This window comes from Macrosteles quadrilineatus, unplaced genomic scaffold, assembly GCF_028750875.1.
Source record: "Macrosteles quadrilineatus isolate MER2022 unplaced genomic scaffold, UCM_ALF_1.0 Scaffold_6__1_contigs__length_79288215, whole genome shotgun sequence".
Classification (NCBI taxonomy): Eukaryota; Metazoa; Arthropoda; class Insecta; order Hemiptera; family Cicadellidae; genus Macrosteles; species Macrosteles quadrilineatus.
The window spans coordinates 12,038,108-12,058,859 of NW_026542599.1; the positions used below are offsets into that span (position 1 = coordinate 12,038,108).

Consider the following 20,752-nt stretch of genomic DNA (forward strand, 5'->3'; position numbering starts at 1 on the left):
ATGTTGTGCCTGATCTTTTGTCCCGCACAACCCCACCGATCGAGACTAGACCAACGTCTTCCAATATTATCTGTTGTGACTTGCTGGAGATGCCAGCTACTATCAAGGACAGATGGTACAATGAAATGTTGGCCAAGGTAATGAAAGATCCTCAAAAATATTGCCAGTGGCGTGTTCAAGAGGGAAAACTGTGGAAGAATGTGGACATGTCAGGAGGCTTGCTTGAAGAGGCTAGCTGGAGACTAGTCGTGCCAAAGGATCTCCAGCCTCAGGCCTTGGTCGAGTGTCATGATAACCCCCTCGCAGGACATCAAGGTGTTTTGAAAACCTATAAACGTATGCAAAGGATATATTATTGGCCAAAAATGCGAAAGGATGTCGCAACCTATGTCGCAAAATGTACCATATGCCAACAGACCAAATACGACCAGCAACTCCCTGCTGGTGTGATGGGCAGCAGACGTGCTGTTGATTCTCCTTGGCAAATGATCGCTGCAGATTTGATCGGACCACTACCAAGATCTCTAAAAGGTTTTAAATACCTGTTGGTTGTGACTGACACCTTCACCAAGTACACTATCCTTCGGCCTCTCCGAGCTGCTACTGCGAAACTTGTATCACAACATTTGGAGGAAGACGTCTTTCTGTTTTATGGGGTGCCACGATACCTCATCTGCGACAACGGTTCGGAGTTTATTGGGGCACCAGTTAAAGACCTAGCTAGGCAGTACAAAGTGAAAATTCTTCTAAATGCCAGCCGACACCCTCAGGCTAATCCAGCAGAAAGAGTAAATCGGGATGTTGTCACTATGCTGCGAGCGTATGTCTCAGAAAATCACAGGGAATGGGACAAGTTTATCCCAAAGATAGGATTTGCCCTTCGCACGGCTCATCATGAGGTGACTAAACATTCACCAGCATTTTTGAACTTCGGGCGGGAACTCGCTACTTCTGGGGAAGGATTTGAAGTTCTTAATGATGGTTCGGATGTACCCCCACTTGAAGATTTAGAACCCTTGGGTGGAAAATTGCAGGAGCTTAAAGACATCCATCAAGAGGTTTCGAACAGACTGAAGGCTGCACACGAACAGAATTCTAAACGCTACAACCTACGAAGGAGAAATGTGACTTATAAAGTAGGGGATATAGTCTTGAAGCGGAACTTTATACAATCAGATGCTGCTAACTATTTTTCAGCTAAGTTGGCACCACGATATGTGGGTCCCTATGTTATAGCAGAACAGATTTCTCCATTAGTGTACACGTTAGCGGACATAGACGGCAAGAAGATTGGCAGATGGCATGTGACAGACTTCAAGAAATATCAACAGTGAAGAAAATTTGGGAAATTTTCTGGAGGAAAGGGGGTGTTTGTGACATTGACTTTCTGTTTTACCAATGCAATAGTTATGTAGAACTGATCACTCTACATGACATGATTAGACAGCCAAATGAAAAAGCGCGCTTTCATTGTTGCAACAATAACAGAGGAATCAGAGTTGAACACCAGCTGTAACTGTTGATTTGAGGCTCAGCCACGGTTACCGTGAGCGATAAGGAAGCTACATAACCTTTGACCGTCAAGCGTTGTCCAGTCGACATTGGAAGTAGAGAGTCTGCTACATTAAGTAGTAGTAGAGAGAGAGAGACGAGAGCGTGCACGAGACTTCAGGTAGAGAGCCGTAACCGACATCAAGCCCTTCAGCATCGCTGGATTTTTGTGAGCCTAATTTGGAATTTGGCTAAGGTGAGCCGCTACCATGTTATAAAAATGTTATACTTGAGTTTCATGAGTAGTACAGCTAATTTTGCCTAATCATTAATATTGAAGTATTTAATAAAACTAAACTAAGCCTTGGGCATAGAATGAGATTGTCAGAACTTGTGAGCAAACATTTAATTAAATACAACGAGATACTAATTAATGGTTTTACACTAAGTAAAACAGAAGTAATTAGTTTAGAACCTTCTAACTGAAAAAGTGCTAAGGTTAACAAACAAACAAAATGTAAATATTAGTTAGTATTTTAAATGTAAATATTAGAATGAACTTTATGCATGTTGTTGCCATGATATTTATATTGCTATTTTAACCGTGCTAGAATAATTAATCTTGCAAAACTGACTACACAAAACAAAAGGCAAACAAAGGGACAAAATGTACTAAACCTTTTTGTTCTGCTAACATTATAATAAAGCAAGATATAGCGTAGTCATTGAACTGATTGTGGATAGCTATTTTTTTATAAAATGTTAATATGAGGTTGAGGTGTAAATATGATTTGTGAACCACGTTGATAAATTATTTATTGTAGGCTATTTACTTAATCTCTCAATATGTACAGCATGTTATTTAATGATGTTATTTAATTATAAACCCATTCTTAGGTATTATTATTGTTCTAGAGTGTAATGAGTAATTTCAGGCAAAGCTAGAGTAACAATTGTCAGTCTTACTGATACCTAGCCTATTGAGTTATTACATATTACACCCTAACATTGGTTATTCACTTTAAAGTACAGTATTTATCACTGTGCACTAGGTTCTCATTAGAAACTGAGCAAGAGTGTTTTGTAAACTATTAATAATGTATTCAGATATAAGCTGATTACTAAAGTGTCAGTAATACTTAAGCTGCGACTGGATAAGAAATACAAATAGGCTATTGTGTGGAACTGTATATAATATATTGGTAGCCTATTTAATTTATATTGTTGGAGTAAAGACTATTCTGGAGTGATTTTGTTTTAAGGGCTTTTTCCCTGGACCTGCGTCTTGGCATTGACTGGTGACCTTGCTGATCCACGAGTGTGATCGTCTGCAGGACTGTTGGACCATTGCGGGTGTCAGCACCGTTGTTTGCACCTAGAGGACATTACGCGCGGGTCACACTTGCGCTGTGATATCCGGTTGTGGACCGTACACGGACAATACGTCCTTTGTGTGTCGTTGTCGGTGCTTCTATTCGGTGAATAGACTTTCATTTTCACACCCTTTGAATCACCCCGGACGGCCGGGCGGCATCGGTCACTATCAAGTGGAACCTGTGACCTTGGACTCTGGCAAGATAAGGAATTGGAGTGAATGACTAATTATATCCAGTTCTGAGCTCTGAGATAGAAATATTTATTGTCTTGTTTAACTCCTGAATTGAAGCTAACTATTAGGTGTATTTATATTTATGCATGAGGGTATGTGTTTGTTATATTTTTAGAATAAGTTGTTATATTTAAATTAAGTTACTATTGGAGTGTTCCTAGGGACTTGATTTGGTATTTAACAGAACTGGCCAGTATTTAATTTATGAGTATTTATTTGCACGAATCTCACTAAGTGAGCTATTTATCACTATCCTAATTGCTCTCCTTCACTTGTAGTATTTAAGATCTTAGCTGTGGAAGAGAAATAGGCAATACAAGTGTATACAATTCAACATATGGTCTTTATTTGTGTTTACCTAGTAGTATCGCAGGTTATTGTCTAGATAATTTGTAATCTGATTGATTACTGAGTTGTCAATTACGAAATAATATTTTGTTTTGTTTATGAGTTTGGGTGGTTAAATAATTTAAAGGTATACTGCTAATCCAAGTGCTTAAGGCCTAGTTTTTGCAAAGTCAGATTAAACTTTTGAGTGCATGGTAGTGGGCTCACTTGATGATACCTTAGGGCAGGAAAACATTCCTTGTTGGAGTCCTGCAACTGATCCATCCTAACAACAAGGTGGCGCCCTCTCTCGAGCAAATCCCGACCAACTTGGTAACAATTCAAGGGTGACCTGCTATCAGTAATCCAGACTTGGATGAGCTACGAATTTCCCCCAACACTCACGCCCTTCTCCACTGAGCTAGGCTATCAAAAGTGATATCTCAGGTGCCAAGGTGGCAACTACTATAAAATAAGTAACGAAAGTCTTTACAAAAATAAAGTCAGGCAACATCTCAATAAAACTGTAATTTTTCTGGGACAATAAATTGAGTGTAGTTTTACAAATATTTGGGAAGTTTTATTTAACTTACATAATTATCTTTAGTTTATCTTGGATTATATTGAAAGCAAATTAGTCCTTAAAACGCTGTGCTAAACGGTTGAAAATTCTTCATAGACAATATATTTGAAAATGTCTTTAATATATACAATATTACAGTACAACAGTATAAATAAAACATTAAAACACTGCACGCTAAATTTATAGACGACGGCGGGGCAGCGGGCGTGGCGCGGAGCAGCGGTAACGGCCCTCTTGTACCTGATATTTTTAGACAACCACGCACGATAAAATTTTTTGGTGAATCGGATAGTTAAATTTGGTTATTTATCCACAACTTTCCCGCTGACGAAATTACTCTGACCAAAAATAAAAAATTTCCTCGCAATACAACTTTTTCATGTCTGAATGTGAAAAATTAAACTACATAAGTAATACAAATATTTATAAATCAATTACTATCATAACTAATAATTGTATATTAACACCATCGTTATCCTCAGTATCGGATCTACAAGTGTGCAAAATTTCAGCAATTTTTGTCAACTATTAATGTTGTTTATGATCGTGTATTTGTCGCGGGGTTTTTAATGCGAACTGTGCTCGCGGGTCTAAGATTCAGGCTGTATGACGGACCAAGATGGCGGATTTGGCCACACTTTCAGTGCATTTGGTTAAACGCCATGTCCTCTCTATTATTATTATTATTATGTGCTCGCTGCCCTGGACCCCCTCCTTACTTGCCTGGGGGTATACCCCCCTGACACTCCAGTGTGACCCCTCCCCTACCCAGTTGGGCGCCCAAGGTGGTATGTTGCACAGGGGCCTATAAATTCTCTTGATGGCCCTGGTGCTAGACACCACTTAAGTGCACCATTGAATGTTTCCTCTGTACCTCACTCCGTCATAAAACTAAGCATACATTCCAAATCAAGTTAAACATTTTAGTCTTCGTTGATTTGCTTTAAGCCTTATGAAAAGCAATGATTTAACCTTGGGAATTTTACCGAGTAAAATATATTGAAGCCGATATAAAAACATCCTGCTGCAGAGAATCGTACTTCTCCAGAAGTAAGATCTTCGGCCAACAACGCAATCTGTCGGACAAAAAATGTTATATAAATGAGTCTTAAAATAATTTTAACCTATAAAATCATTTATTTATCAATAAGTTTTGCTAGCCTTAACTTTTTTCCATTTGCACTGATTGCATTTTAAATTCATGTAGAAAGTAAAGATAATTTTTTATACAATCTCTAGCCTATCTAATTTAGTTTTATTTTTTCAATTCAATCTGTTTATTTACTGCATAAACTAGTTTTCAATATGACGTCTTAATTTACTACAATCGTTTTGCAATTAAAAAGATGCCACGAATTTCTACATTCAAGCAACAAGCAGGTACTGCCTACTATAAAGCAAACAACAATTTTTTATCAAAATATTCAACCACTAGCACCATTGGTTGCACCTAGCAATGCAAAGGAACTATTTACTGTAAGAACAAATCAGGTTTTTTTTGTTTTTAGTTGAGTCAAAACCAGTAGTAGTAGTATTGAGCCAGATATAAATGAGAATGGAAGAAAATGTGTTTTGTAATCTTCAGTAAGCTATAGCAGAACAGTAAAAACAAAACATTTATTTCCCAAAACCAAAATATTACCCTTGCTAAAACACAATCTAGTTCTTAAAAGTATGCTGTTGTTTATATTAAATTCTCCATTCAACAACTTTGGCTTGCAATGACATAACATGCAATGAAAGATGTGAGCTGGCACAGTACAAAAAGGAAAATACATATCAATTGGCAATGTTTTTTCAGAGATTAAAATTCTCATTCCATCAATGTAGTCAAGGGATGAAGTTACATATATTTACTTGAATTTAAGCATACTTATTAAATCCCTCTTAATTCATTTAAAATGTGCCAACAATTTCTTTATCTATTCACAGTTTGAATGTATCGGAGTATTTTAAAAGTTAAAATTACGGCTGTTTAATCTTTAAAGCTAGTTTGAAAATAAATATAACTTTTCGTACCTCCTGCATAGCAGAAACATCCATATCTCTAGTGTCCAAATCCATAAGAGTAGCAAGAGTTTCTTGGTGCTGGAAAATTGTACCCTACTTAAGTCATTACAATCTTTATTGAATTGTAAATCGCTTAATGCATTGAAAATTGTTTATAGGTAAAAAAATATATTTAAGATAGTCTATGTTTTTAACTTTTATGCTTGTTAGCACAGCTAAATAAGGAAACATTTAGTTTAATATCAATCACTTGTCAAAACTGTTCAATCAATCTTTAAATGCTACTGTACTCTAGTACTAATTTGTTAAATATTCATTAGCCTCTGAGTTGTCGTTTTGTAATAATAATGATTTGAAAACGTGCATAGAGCAATCCTTGATTGCTTTGGTGACCACAGCAACCAATAATTACTTTTATGTGGTATTTAAACCATTTTACACAGTTTTTTCCCTCTAGTTTGCTTTGCAGGCTTCGGTTTAATAAACAAGGCAGCCTCGATGTAGCCTACATCGTAAATATTGATTGATAAGGAAAACTCAAAACACCAAATCGTACAGTCTTTTATATGCATTTACCTCACTGGCCGCCTTGAAGGGTTGATACGAGAAGTACCAAAGGATGAGGAAGTATCCGAAAAAACTGATGAAAGTCATGACACACGCATCACCACACACCTTAGCAGCGACCCCGTTGACTAGAGAGTCGATCTTCTCCAAAAGCACAAGCTGTATCATCATGATGTACAGAAGATGACGAAGGCCAAATGCGGAACTGATGTCCCGAACACGATCCGTTATATCCAGCTGGCGCACTCTGTGTTGGAAATTTAGTAGCTTATTGAAACTATTTTTAAGATACATATTTTTCTTGCGTTTACTTAAAATCCTACCAGGTAAAAGATATGAGAGCTAAACAAAAACATCCCGATGATGAGAAATCTTTAGTTGAGATCTTTTGCTAACTACTCTATCTGTCTTTAAATTTATCTGAACTGATCTGGTTTATACAAACCTTATGCGTCTTATAGCGAAGGATGAAATCCTTGGTGCACTTTGCAGTAAGTCCTTCTGTAGTTGGCAGTATGCAGCTTGTACTGCTGAGCAACAAAGAGAAAACTGCATCATGGACACCAGCGGAATGAGGACTTTGAGGACGTATGTGAACATGTAGATCGGATCAAAGCTCCAATTGACGGTAATGTGCTCCGGTAATATGACCAGTAGCAAAACCACACACCAAATGTCTTGCAATGCAAAGACCTGGAAAAATTTGTAAAACAGTTTTTTAAATATTTGAATGTGTTTGACTTTCATAATACCTACTCTGAAGAATATATTTGGACCGAAAGAAGAGTAATGGATAATCAAGTATAATAGGGGACTAAATGCGGGATTCCTACCTGCCAGATTTGGCTGCTGAATTTATTATATGCCTTTGGAATTGTTGAATGATATGCGAGTGCTTTATTCAGTGCTCCGGTTTTTCAGGGTACAGCCACTGCCAAAATTGGCAGCATCCTAAAAAAGGCTGTACCTAACCTTTGTGTGCCAAGAGTTGGTGCCAAAAAATTCAGCACAGCTGATATTCAGTAGCTTGGAGAACTCGCTCTTAGTAATCTGTTAAAGAGCACCAGACAAGGTTGCAGAAGCAAAAAGCAGTCTTTTGAATTTGGTTTGTGATTGGAAGGGGAGATGAATCTATAATCAAATAAATAAGGATGGAAACCCTGGATGAAATAGAACCTGGATGCCCAAAGAAACAGTGGAAGGATAAACTATGGAAAGAAATTAAAAATTAGAGAGCGGAGAAAGAGAGGATCGGAAGAATTGGATATCCAGTAGTTAGTTGATGAGGTAAAATTCCAGTATCACCTTTTGTGGTGATAGTATTAAGACTTTCTAGTCTAGAGCTAGTAGATTGATCAAGTAAGCTTGAAATATAATCATGTACAGTTAGCAAAAATCAACATTACCTTTGTTTTAGAAGAGGAATCTATTTCGTTCAGTATTCCATCATAAAAGTCAATGTTAGAGGCACTCTCTATTAGGCCAAGAGTGGAAAACAAACAAGTAATGAATGTTCTGTAGGCAATAGCGAAGACAGCAGCACTGCCTATGCTATTTTCTACTACGATGAAAACGATTTTGGTCCCATATGTGACTACATATAATATAGCCAACAAACCACAAATCTGAAAAAACTGGAAATTATTAAACAGTATCAAATTATTATCTCGATTAATAAAGTTACAAAAAATGGACCTGTACTCTATGAGAAATAAAACGTCATAGATGGACCTAAATAAGTCAAATATTTGTTGTTAAGACAAAGTTTGATGGGATTCAGAATAGAGGTTAGAAACTGGAGATTACAACTAATATGTTGATTATACTAAATTAAAAATTCATGAGGTGTAACAGTGCTCAAGATGAAAAAAATAACTTTAAACAACAAAAGTGCCTGACTGACCAATAAAATCGTAAAAGATACCATTGTGGGATTTATAAAGAACTAAGGCTTTATTCTCTTACAAAATCCTGCAGTTTTTGTATCTTAAGATATTTAGCAACAGCTTATATTGGTGATAAGACAAACCTTACTAATCCGTAAAGATGAAATTCGTGCATAGGGATTGACTCCCAGGAAATAAGCAAGATGAAGAAACCAAGGACAGAACATAATGTGAAAGATATGTCTGAAGAACAGATCAGTGTAAAATACCACACAGTGTTTCAATTTATAAAAATATTAAATTATAGCCTGTTGTATAATTATGACAGGATAATGGATTGTTTAACTGGCATGTCGTTCATGAGGAAATTACATGGTGGCATAAAAGACTTTCCATTTAGACTTATTGATTTGTATTGTTATGTTAACAACATAATAAATTATCTTTACTTGCAAAAATTTTGTATGGAATTGGATTTAGAAAAAACTAGCTGTAACCCGCGGGCTTTGCCCCGTTTAACTTCTTAATTTTCAAGATTATCTCGTTCGCATGGCTCAATCACGTCCTGGTTGAAGTTTGTTCGCTACGCTCACTCACCTTTAGGTTGGAGCTCGTTCGCTACGCTCACTCACCTTTAGGTTAAAGCTCGTTCGCTGCGCTCACTTGCCTTCAGGTTAGCTCGTTCGCTACGCTAACTCGCCTCCAGGTTGAGGTTCGTTCGCTACGCTCACTCACCTTTTGGTTGCAAATTAGCTGTTGTCATAAATGTAAAAGAAATAATAGTGCTGCACTCTGTTGGTAATCCTTGTAACTTTAATGCTATTGAACATCATAGAACAGAACCAACTTGTTTAATTGAAACAGCTGTTAAGATTCAATAATTCCATTTCTCATAAGGTTAACATGGGAAAATCCAGAGCCACTGGGGCGGAGCCCGAAAGGATTTTTGAAATAAGAATATGCCTATATGTTAATCGGGAATGTGAGCTATCATCATGCCAAATTTCAGCTCAATCCGACCAGTATTTTTCGCGTTCACTTGTCACAAACATCCATCCAAACTTTCTCATTTATAATATTAGTAGGATTGTGTTCAAAATTTTATATCTGTAAGTGGTTAATTAGATAAGTATTTTAGCGATCCTAAGTAACAGCACCAGAACCAATTCTAAACGTTTGAATAATATGTGGGTCAGATATAAAATATTGTTCTAGTTTAGTAGTCCTTACAGTACAACAATAGTCTTTGAAGTATAATACGTCCAAAAAGTAATTGAACTGTACACACAAAGGAACAAAAACAAATAAAAGTAAATCACATCCATTTAAAATTACTAAGTTTTTGAATACATTTGAGTGATTTCCTATTACAGAAAGTCCTCACTATGAGTTGTCCAAGTTTTCAACTAAAGCCCCGTTCACACGGGGCGAGTTTACAAGCTACAAGCCGGATTTCTTACACGCAGCTAGTAAAATAGCTCAGTGTGAACGACGTTCTCGCTCAAAAGCTGCTTGTAAAAAAGCTCTGGAAAAAGTTGACGGTGCCGCTACTTTACACGCCAACTTGCCAGCTTTTGAGCGAGTAGGCGTGTAAAGTAGCCCATTGCACAGTTGCTTGTGCTTGTGCGCATGTTATTCAAAGATGTCGGAGGATTTAGTTCAAGCCACCTACTAAGCGAGTGGAAAAAGCATCGTGTGAACAACTACAAGCGCACTCGCCGGCGTCTTTCTACACGTCGGCGAGTTGGCAAATGGACAAGCTCTGTGTGAACGAATACAAGCGCACTCGCCAAATTGCCGGCTTCTTACACCCCGGCGAGTAGAGTGTAAACTCGCCCCGTGTGAACGAGGCTTAACAATTATTGCTCTACAGTATCAAATTAACATAAGAAAACAGCTGAGGTTGCAAAATGGACTTTACATCAACAGCTGTTGTCAATAAACAGTCCTCGCTTTATGCAATGGTTGTATCAATAGTCAAAGTCTGTACATTTATGTTAAAATCTATAAATACATATTTTCACAATATTTACAAAGCTTAAACAGGTTTGAAGGAAGTCTTTTGCATATAGTTTCCAATACTTACGTCTGATAAGTTACTGGTTGTTTAACAGTTGGAGGAGTTAAAGCAGTTACGAGAGTTATGTGGAAGTGAGGACCCGCTAATGAGTGTCACGGCTTGCCACGGGCTCGTCTACCTCGTCAAGGCTTATGTCAGTCCTTTAGAAAACACCATCTCAGCATTGGTTGCCTCATTGTTCTCCGTCAAGTAAGTTTTGTGGTGGACCCCCAAATCAAATTAATTTTATTATTAGAAAATATATAGGCCTATCATTATACAACCCACCTATAGTTCGGCCGCTTAGAAAGCGACCTCCTCCAGTATTGGTTTAGCGTTAGCGTGCAGGTCGTTTTCTAAGCGGCCGAACTATAATGGATGTATCAACCTTATAGAAGAGTTGAAGAAAATGTTGAGTTTAGTTCTGTATTCACAAGGGCCAGCTGAAGGGTCCGCAGGACATCAACTCGGAAATCTCATCTCAGGCTTCAGTAGCTATGTTGCGCCATTGAACAACGCCGCGAGAAGCGCTTGCAGACATTCACGGCAACTGCCTTTGTAAACTACCCATACATGCTAGTAAAAAACAATGAGTGGGGTTTTACAGAACAAAGAACAATCTATGCGTCTCTGGTTTTAGAATTTTGAAGTAACAATTCTATTATGAGTTAAAGCAGTTTAAAATTGCCGTTTTTTGTCTACATTCAAAGAAGATTTTCAGGCGTTTTAAGGTACGATATTAAAAATATTAAAACCACAACACTCTAGATAATTTAATCATTTTCAAAATGTCACCCTAACTTCAACTCTACGAATGTTTTCAATTCGGAAACACGGTTGCCCCAGACCCTTGCGTTTACACAAAATGGCAGAGGTAGGGCTTTAAGTAGAGGACGTTTTGTGAAAGATATCCTGAATATTGTGTAGATCAGGGATGGTTTTTGCTTTCAAAGCCCTATAATCTCTGCATGACCTTTACTCACCATTTTGGAACCTGAAAAATATTTGGAGAAGGAGATGCGATTACTAAAAACGTTAACATTTGGTAATAAACTGCTTAGAAGACCGCATTGGGTGTATGGTGTATTTGAAGGATCATGACTGTAGCCTGAGGCAAGGATTGGGTTATATAGCCTGACTGGACAATGGCGGCGTGATGTGACATCTTAGGAAAACCATAAGCTTGCTTCATTCGGAAACATCATTTGATTGTACATGTACATAGTACCAACCAACACAAAACCACTATAGTAAAATAATAGTACGACTATCAAAATATGATACAGAATGTGTAGAGAAAATGACCAGCTACTAGAAGAAACTTCATAGCAATCTGCAGTCACCACTTATTATTTTAAGGTTTGATAAGAAAACTCAAAATTGGCTTTAACAATTAATACTTTCCCGCCCCAATACTTGGTATGATGAAAGTATTGTTTTTGTCAAAATTTTCAAGTTTGAGTTTTGGGTGGATATATCAGAGAGTTGTGTCTCTTGAACCCACATTAGTGGTTTTTGAAGTGATGACCGTGTGTGTGTATATGTGTACGTGTGGATGTGTACAGAGCTACAGACCACACCACTGTGGTCCAATTTTGATAAAATTTGGTATGTGTTTCTGTTTACTAACCCATAGTGTCTCCTGGTGTATTTTTAATTTTTTGAAATATTTATTTTTAATCAGGCTTTCCAATAAAAAAATTAAAAATCAGGTTGAAAACCTGAACAATTTTGATTAAAATTGGGTATGTTATAGACCTTTAAATTACGAACAAAACGGTACAATTCCCATTACCGTAAAAAATATGGTTAAAAAGTTATTGCATCTTTTGTGATTTTCCCCATAAAATATCATATTTATTCCCACTGCTTACCCATGATAAGGGTTATTGAATGGCTATCGGGAGAAAGTATGTAGACTGCTAATATCATTTTAAAATAAATTCTTATCTAAACGTTACAGGAGTGTAACAGGCGTGTGCAGCGCTCTGACCGAGTTGCTGATATTAGAGCTGCGTTGCCGAGCGGTTGCAGAGCCCAGCTATACATGTCCTTACAACACCAAGAATCCTCTGCATCCTCTGGTGGCTGTGCTGAAGAGGAGACCTCAAGCTTGGACGGAGGTGCTCAATAACGTCTCTGTGATCTGCACTCATCCTGACAAACAGTTAGTGATACTTTACCTCACCCTGCACGCTTGGAATATCTATAATCATCAGCATAAGATTAGTTTGGCTACCCCTACTCATTAGTGTGAGTGTACAAAACAATTCTACTCACTAACGCAGTGGCGGATCTAGAACAGTCACAAGGAGGGGGCGAACCAGGGGGACTGGGGGGTTCGGGGGTACCCCCCAAAAATTTGTGTAAACTAAGTCTCCAAAATGGCAGTTTTATACCATTTCTTTGTCCAAAGTTAGTGTGTCAAATTATTTTACGCAATGTGTATGCACTACGAATTACATGCAGTAAATATATATAATTATAATAGGTTACGTTCAGTGACGTGTGCCGGCCGGCCAATTATGTTAAATGTCTACCGTGTTCGTGTTATGTTTGTTTGTGTGTTTGATATATTCAAGATTTGACGACATTCAACGAATGTAATTATTTTAACGTTCTGTTTTTGATAATGACTACGTAGTAGTCGAAACTATAGTCAACAGACACCGACTAAGGAATTGTGGACGTCTAGGTACGTAACCTATTATAATTGATTACCAATTCCGGAAGGCTTCAACATGAATAAATATATATATATACAGGGTGAATTTTAAATGAGTTCCCCCCCTACTTTTTTCTACATTTCTTAAGATATCAACTCTGGACTACGTCAGATCATTGTAGAGTAGTAAGTACTTCATTTTGACTGGGTATACATTTTTGGCCGCCATCTTGGATCCGCCATATTGGATACAAAGTTTTTTTTTCAAAAGTAAAGGTAGGGTTGTGACCCATTATTCCAAACTAGAATTTTACTCTGATTACAATGCCGCAAATAGTTTTTAAAAATCTTTATTCGTTCTAAAGTTATAAGGACTTTTTATAACTTTATTTTTAGCCCATTTTAACATTGTGCATTTACAAACTAAGACCATAATGTCAAAATAGTGCTAGATAAAGATAAGTATACACCACCATTCATTGTCGACCTATTTTTACTTGGTTATGACGGATGTATTTTTTTCGGCCGCCATCTTGGATCCGCCATTTTGAAATGTGACAAATTAATTTAAATATGAAGGTGGTGTTGTGACCCATCATTTTCAACTACTTTTTTATGCTGAATTCAATGCTGCAATCAGTCTTTCATATGCATGTTTTGTTTTTGAATTATTGAAATTTTAAATAAGATAATTTTAATATTTCATCAAGAAAGCTTGATAACCAAAAACGGATTGCGGCATTGAGTTCAGCATAAAAAAGTAGTTGAAAATGATGGGTCACAACACCACCTTCATATTTAAATTAATTTGTCACATTTCAAAATGGCGGATCCAAGATGGCGGCCGAAAAAAATACATCCGTCATAACCAAGTAAAAATAGGTCGACAATGAATGGTGGTGTATACTTATCTTTATCTAGCACTATTTTGACATTATGGTCTTAGTTTGTAAATGCACAATGTTAAAATGGGCTAAAAATAAAGTTATAAAAAGTCCTTATAACTTTAGAACGAATAAAGATTTTTAAAAACTATTTGCGGCATTGTAATCAGCGTAAAATTCTAGTTTGGAATAATGGGTCACAACCCTACCTTTACTTTTGAAAAAAAAACTTTGTATCCAATATGGCGGATCCAAGATGGCGGCCAAAAATGTATACCCAGTCAAAATGAAGTACTTACTACTCTACAATGATCTGACGTGGTCCGGAGTTGATATCTTAAGAAATGTAGAAAAAAGTAGGGGGGGAACTCATTTAAAATTCACCCTGTATATACGTATGCCCAAGGGGAGGGGGCGGTCGCCCCCTCTGGATCCGCCACTGCACTAACGCGACATTACTGAAAATATTTTTTAGCTTGATAGTACTTTGACTCCGACTCATTGTAATCTCATTAGCATGATTACTGTAACAGTGGGTAGCCTCAGGCTCCTTCAGGCCTGCGTACAGTTACTTTGGGTGATGTAGCTCAGGAATCAAACTCAGCACTCGGTTAAAAAATCCAATTTTTTTATCAGCCCACAAAACATACAAAGATTGATAACAAACAAAAAGGTAGACTGGAACCGTGTCAGTAATGGAAACCCCAATTTGGAAAAAGACTCCAAACGCCAATTTTGAATACCCTGGGTCTTACCTGGACCCAAAGCCAAAGGTCTTGGGCTCCAGCTTCCCCGGCAGGACCCTGTCCTTCAGTACACCACACTAGTACTCCACACAAAACTGACCCCCTGATCAAGTACCCCTACCTAGTCAAAGCCACAGCCTTCTGTAGGCAACCAAGAAAAGATATTGTTTAACACTTCCAGCCTACTCACACGACATTGCCAAACACTTCCTCTTTGCAATATTTACAGGACTTGATTGAATTCTACTCATTAACGTACTGGTACTACAACTAATTCTACTCGTTAGTGTGAGAGTACTTTTATTAACCATCCCAAGTAGCATAACAATGTTGTTTCAATGTTGTTGTCAACATTTAATCAACATTAATTTAATATTGCCCCAATATTGATCAACGTGGTAACAATATTGTTACAACGTTTTCGTGAAACAAAATACATTGTCTTGACAATGTTGTCTTAATATTTTTCAACGTTGTTTCAATGTTGTTTTCAACATTTAAACAACATTCATTCAATATTGCCCAAATATTGATCAACGTGGTAACAATATTGTTACAACGTTTTTGTGAAACAAAATACATTGTCTTGACAATGTTGTCTTAATATTTTTCAATGTTGTTTCAATGTTGTTTTCAACATTTAAACAACATTCATTCAATATTGCCCAAATATTGATCAATGTGGTAACAATATTAACGTTTTCGTGAAACAAAATACATTGTCTTGAAAATGTTGTCTTAATATTTTTCAACGTTGTTTCAATGTTATATGGAAATATTAAGCCAATATTAAGACAATTTTGCAAAAAATGTAGAAATAATCAATTAACAATATTTTGTTAACATTAACAGTATTTTGACTATTGTTTTTACAACAATGTTAAAGTATTTTTGTATCGGCCGTATTATTCTGTCAATATTAAGCTAATATTTTTAAAAATTCACAAAATAATTGTTAAACAATCTAAGTATTCAAAATACTTCGGCCTGCATAAATGCATAACAAAAATGTCAAAACAAAAAAAAACTCATTTTAGGTAATACTCTATTGACTGACAAAGCTATTATTAATATATTATTTTATTCTTGAATAACAGTAGGCTATGCTATTTCATTAAATCCGCAAAAAGTGTTTCTGTGGAATATTGTTGACATAAGTTATGTATATTTATTTCAAGAAAAAGGTAAAAAATAACGTCACAATTTAAAAATATATTGTTTATTCTTTCACAAAGCCCAAAATATACATTTTTTATAGAAGGTCAAATCACAAAAGAGACCAAAAAACCAAGCGAACTAAATATTCTTATAATATATCAAATCTATAAACAAAAGTAAATCACTTTCAAGATTTTAAAATTAATAACTGTAGGCTCAATGTATAGGCCTAGTGATTGTTGAAAAGTGTTTATATCTTCGCTGACATCTCCATAGGCCCGATTCTCTTCGACTGTAGCGGAATCCTTCCCTTTCCTAAAAAAAAGTGTTTGTGTCAAGTTTATTTTGCATGGGAATTGGGAGTATCTGAAAGTATAGAACAAGACCAGCTGCTATTTCATGTTGTTGAGAGTTGGATAGAGCTTATGAAGTACATCAGGCATGTTTGATCTATGTTCCACGCTCTCACGGCCGCACAATTTTTATTTCAGCTAATACTGCGGTTTCATTGTGAACGAAATGAGAGTAAAAAAATGAAAAAAAAAATATAAAACCTAACCGTCATAAACTAACATAACTAACCAAACTTGCTAATAATATAAAAAGAGATATAAGATAAAAATCTAATGAAGGTTTACTACCTACTTGAAAAAATTGTTCTGTTCATAAAATAAAATTATAAATGCCTCAATTTCTAACAAAAAATGAAGTAGGCTAGTCACATTCTAAGCAAAATCTTTAACAAAAAGTTAATGTCACCGGAGGGATTCAAACTGGATAACTCTTAGACATCGTTTGAGTACTCTATCCACTACACAACATCGATAGTTGAACTTCGTATCGTTACGCTAATGGTGTTCTCTCAAGAGAAGAGAGTGACGTCAGACCATGACAGCCACTAGAATGTTCTCATTTCGTCCGTATTGAAAACCGCAGCTGAAATAAAAATTGTGCCTCATGGCCCACTTTAAAATAACTATTTTAACGTTAAACGTAGCCTTGGAGATTGTTAATGGTTTGCAAGGTCTGTAATTTAAATACTCCCTTTTCCACTATTTTCTCCATTGTCAAAAAAATTTTGCATATTAGGCTACCATTGACTAAATTGTTGAATAGGGCCTACTTGTATTAATAGCCAAATATAATACAAGACATATATCAACCTATATTAGCCTATGTATGAAAGGCATGTATTTAAAAATTTAGTTAGGCAGAGATAGAGTCAGAAGAGAGTATAAAGGCTTATTTATTTACTCTTATACAAGCTTCAAATTATCTAGAAATATTTTAATATTGCTATTTATTGCCTTATTTTTAGTTAATGAAAACAAAAACTCAACATAAACAATGCGGTAGGCTGTTGTAAAATTAGTCATTCGTCGAACGATTTCCTTAACATACAACAAAACCAAAAGCTATTTTTTGCCATTATATCAAACCGTATATAGGCCTACCAATATATTTTTCAAACCGGTAGTCAATATATTTTTAGGCTACCGTACTTCAAACATTAGGTGTCAGAATCTAACTTATTTTTTTTTTTTTAAGTGAAATGATCAAATTTGTTTAATCTTTTAAAGAGGGCGAGCAAATTTTCGTACAAAAACCGCCATGTACTATCGGTTCAATAACGAAATACTAAGTATTTATATTATTTCGGACCAAATAGGCTCAATTCAATCGATTAATGGTTGAATGAATACATATAATAAACACTGTTACCGTACCGCGACGGTACGAAGTGCTGCCATCGGTGTTCGAGGTGAAGTGGATAGTGTTCGGCTCATAATCAAATATACTTATCAGATCGAATCCCACCGGTGACACTAACATTTTGTCAAAGATTTTGCTTAGAATGTGATTACTTCTTAACTGTACATCTTTTTTTAGAATTTGAGGCATTTAAGTTATAATTTTATTTTATGAACAGAACAATTTTTTTGATAGTAAACCTTCATTTGATTTTTTCATTAACAGCATGTTTGGTTAGTTAGGTTAGGTTATGACAGTTTGCGAAATCACACGGCGTTTTTAGACGAAAAAGTGCTCACCTTTTATGATAGCCTACCTAGTTTTTACCATCTGGTTAGCCTACTTTACTAATCGATCTTGGCTGAGATTACCTACAACGTAGCCTCATCAGACACAACACTCCCTATGATTATAAATACATGTTTTGTGATTTGATTAATCTAGTCAAACGATAGGCCTAGCCATACAATATGATATAAAGCAATTATTAATGTTTAGACAATTACATGCAATTGATACTGTCATGAAAACTAAAAACCAAATAAGAGTACTGATAGCTATATTTTAGAAAAACATCATGCAAGATTAATATAACTAAAGTCCGCTTTGAAAAATCTTTAAGTCTGTAAAAGGGCCTTACAATACAATCAACCATGCATACATCACATTCTTAAAACTATCTAGGCTAACATGCTGAGCTGACAGAGGAAATCAATTGAAAAGGTCAATTACCTGTAGCTTCAAAGGATGTTAGAAACTTGGTCAGTCTTGTGTAGAGTCTACTGATTTTATTTTGACCTCGTGCCCCGTGGTTTTATACGTGCCTGCGAGCCTGTGAAGAATAAGAGTGTTTAAGTTAAGGGATTTTTGTATTTATGTAACTTAAGACACCTGCAAAAATGTACAGGTTGATTACTGTTTGAATTAAGCTTTAATTACTGCGCCATATTCAAAAGCAGTGTGACTAAGTTAAAACAAACAAATAAGTATAGCCTATATAAAGTCAGCAAACCTTGATCGGAACAGAACAAGTTAGGCCTACCAACAAATTAATGTAAGTTAGTTAGGGGTACTTTCCTGTTAGAGAGAACATTCATTATTATTGATGATTTTTCGATCTTAGTTTTGGTTAACGAAAACAAAAACTCAACATAAACAATGCGGTAGGCTATTATAATATTAAAGAGTAATTTAATGGTACCTATTAACTAAAATAACACAACCCAACTACACTTATGTAAAGTGATGATGTTAACGACTGATATTTTAGTTTAAAATATCTTTTTAGTCTAACTTATAACTATTAGGCTACTGTAGTTGTAATGGTAAGTTAGTGGTTGAAATTAACGTAGTAACTTAACTTAAGGTAGAGCCTATCGTAAAATCAATTTAGGCCCTAGCATAAAAGTGATTTTAGGTTTTAAATAACGTATTGTTATTCTGCCTCGTGCCTGTGAAGAATGTGTGTTTAAGTGCTTTTTGTATGCAAGAGACAAGCAAAAATGGGTACTTGAGTATTAAACGGAGGCCACATTTTGTCAGCGCGCTGCGGCGGTTATGTTAGGTTGGGTTATCGTAAATATCATGTGTGTAGGACTTTCCTCGCTTCGTTATGAATCGAACGATACCAGACGAGTTATACTTTCTATTATGATAACCCAACCTAACATAACCGCCGCAGCGCGCTGACAAAATGTGGCCTCCGTTTAATACTCAAGTACCCAAAAATGTACAGGTTGGTTACCGTTCCAGTTAAGCTTAAATTACTGCCACAACTTAATCATAAGCAGTGTGACTACATAAGTTAAGTCATAACAAACAAATAAGAATAGCCTATAAGTTAAAGTACAGCAACCTTGACCGGTACAGAACAAGTTAGGCCTGCTACCCACGAATTAGATAAGTTTTAAGGCTAAATTAGTTAGGTACCGGTACCTATGAACTAAAATAACACAGATACCCAACTAAAGTAATACGGTAATGTTAACAACTGATCTTTCAGTTTTAAGTAAAATAATTTTAGTATACATAAGCTTAACTTTTTACTGTTAAGGCTACTGTAAGTAGTTGTAATGGTAGGTTAAGCTAACTTAACTTTAGAGGTCGAAATTAGCTAAATTAGTGTAGTAAAATCGATCAATGCAGGCCCTAGCATTAAAATTATTCTTGGGATTAAATAACTTATTAAGTTATTCCGCTTATAAAAAAGCCAACGGTAACTTAATGTAAGTTAGGCCTAGGCCTACTTTAACCCTCCGAGTGTCATTTGTCGCTGCAGCGACTCACAAACACTGTTTACGGCGAAGGCTCTATGACTGACGAAATCGGATTGAACTGGATCGAGTTAGGTATCGTTTTATTTTACAAATTCAGAGCTTTCTCCGGAGGTCTTTCTCTAAGCGCTATTCATTTTAGTTCCGAAAATATTGTAGCAGACAGCTGACATGCGTATTTGTAAACAGCTTGCTTAACCTCGGACCAATGACTGATGTGTTTTAAGTTATTACGTTTATCATTGTTTTAGTGTTAAAAATCAAAGTAGTGATATACGTGGTGCATTCTAAGAAGATTTAAGTGATTTTGAAGGGTTGGTTGATGATCCTGAAGAAGTAGGTACCTAGTGATATTTATTTAAATTATCAGCCAGATTCCTAGCTATGGTTAGGCTATGCATTCTTAGCTAAACGCTATGTACTGAAATCTGTTTTTTGCCCATAACTTATTTATTTGCAAATCTACTTCCTTATATTATTATATATTTGTAATCCTCATAAAATTTAGAACAAAGTGGCTATTTTCAAATATTTATAGCCCTATAATTTATACAATTTCATTGAGCGCAAACTTATTTTTTTTTGAAAATTTTCCAAAATATTTTTTTTTACCTAAAAAAATTTTTTGAAACAAATGTTCCATATGTTTTATGTATAATATTGAAGCCCATGATTTTCCAAACAAAATGGTATATAGAACAGTATAATTAACATTGTTTTCAAGCTTCTCAGATCCGTTTTA

At 35.8% G+C, this 20,752-nt stretch overlaps 1 protein-coding gene across 1 annotated transcript in view; it reads left to right on the forward strand.

The window, feature by feature from the left end:
• LOC128997253 (focadhesin) overlaps positions 1-20,752 on the forward strand; it is a 55,537-nt gene that overhangs the window by 12,132 nt on the left and 22,653 nt on the right. The window contains exons 4-5 of the mRNA XM_054422866.1: positions 10,588-10,742; positions 12,496-12,699. Coding sequence (XP_054278841.1) covers positions 10,588-10,742; positions 12,496-12,699 — 359 coding nt within the window. The remainder of the gene's footprint in view (positions 1-10,587; positions 10,743-12,495; positions 12,700-20,752) is intronic.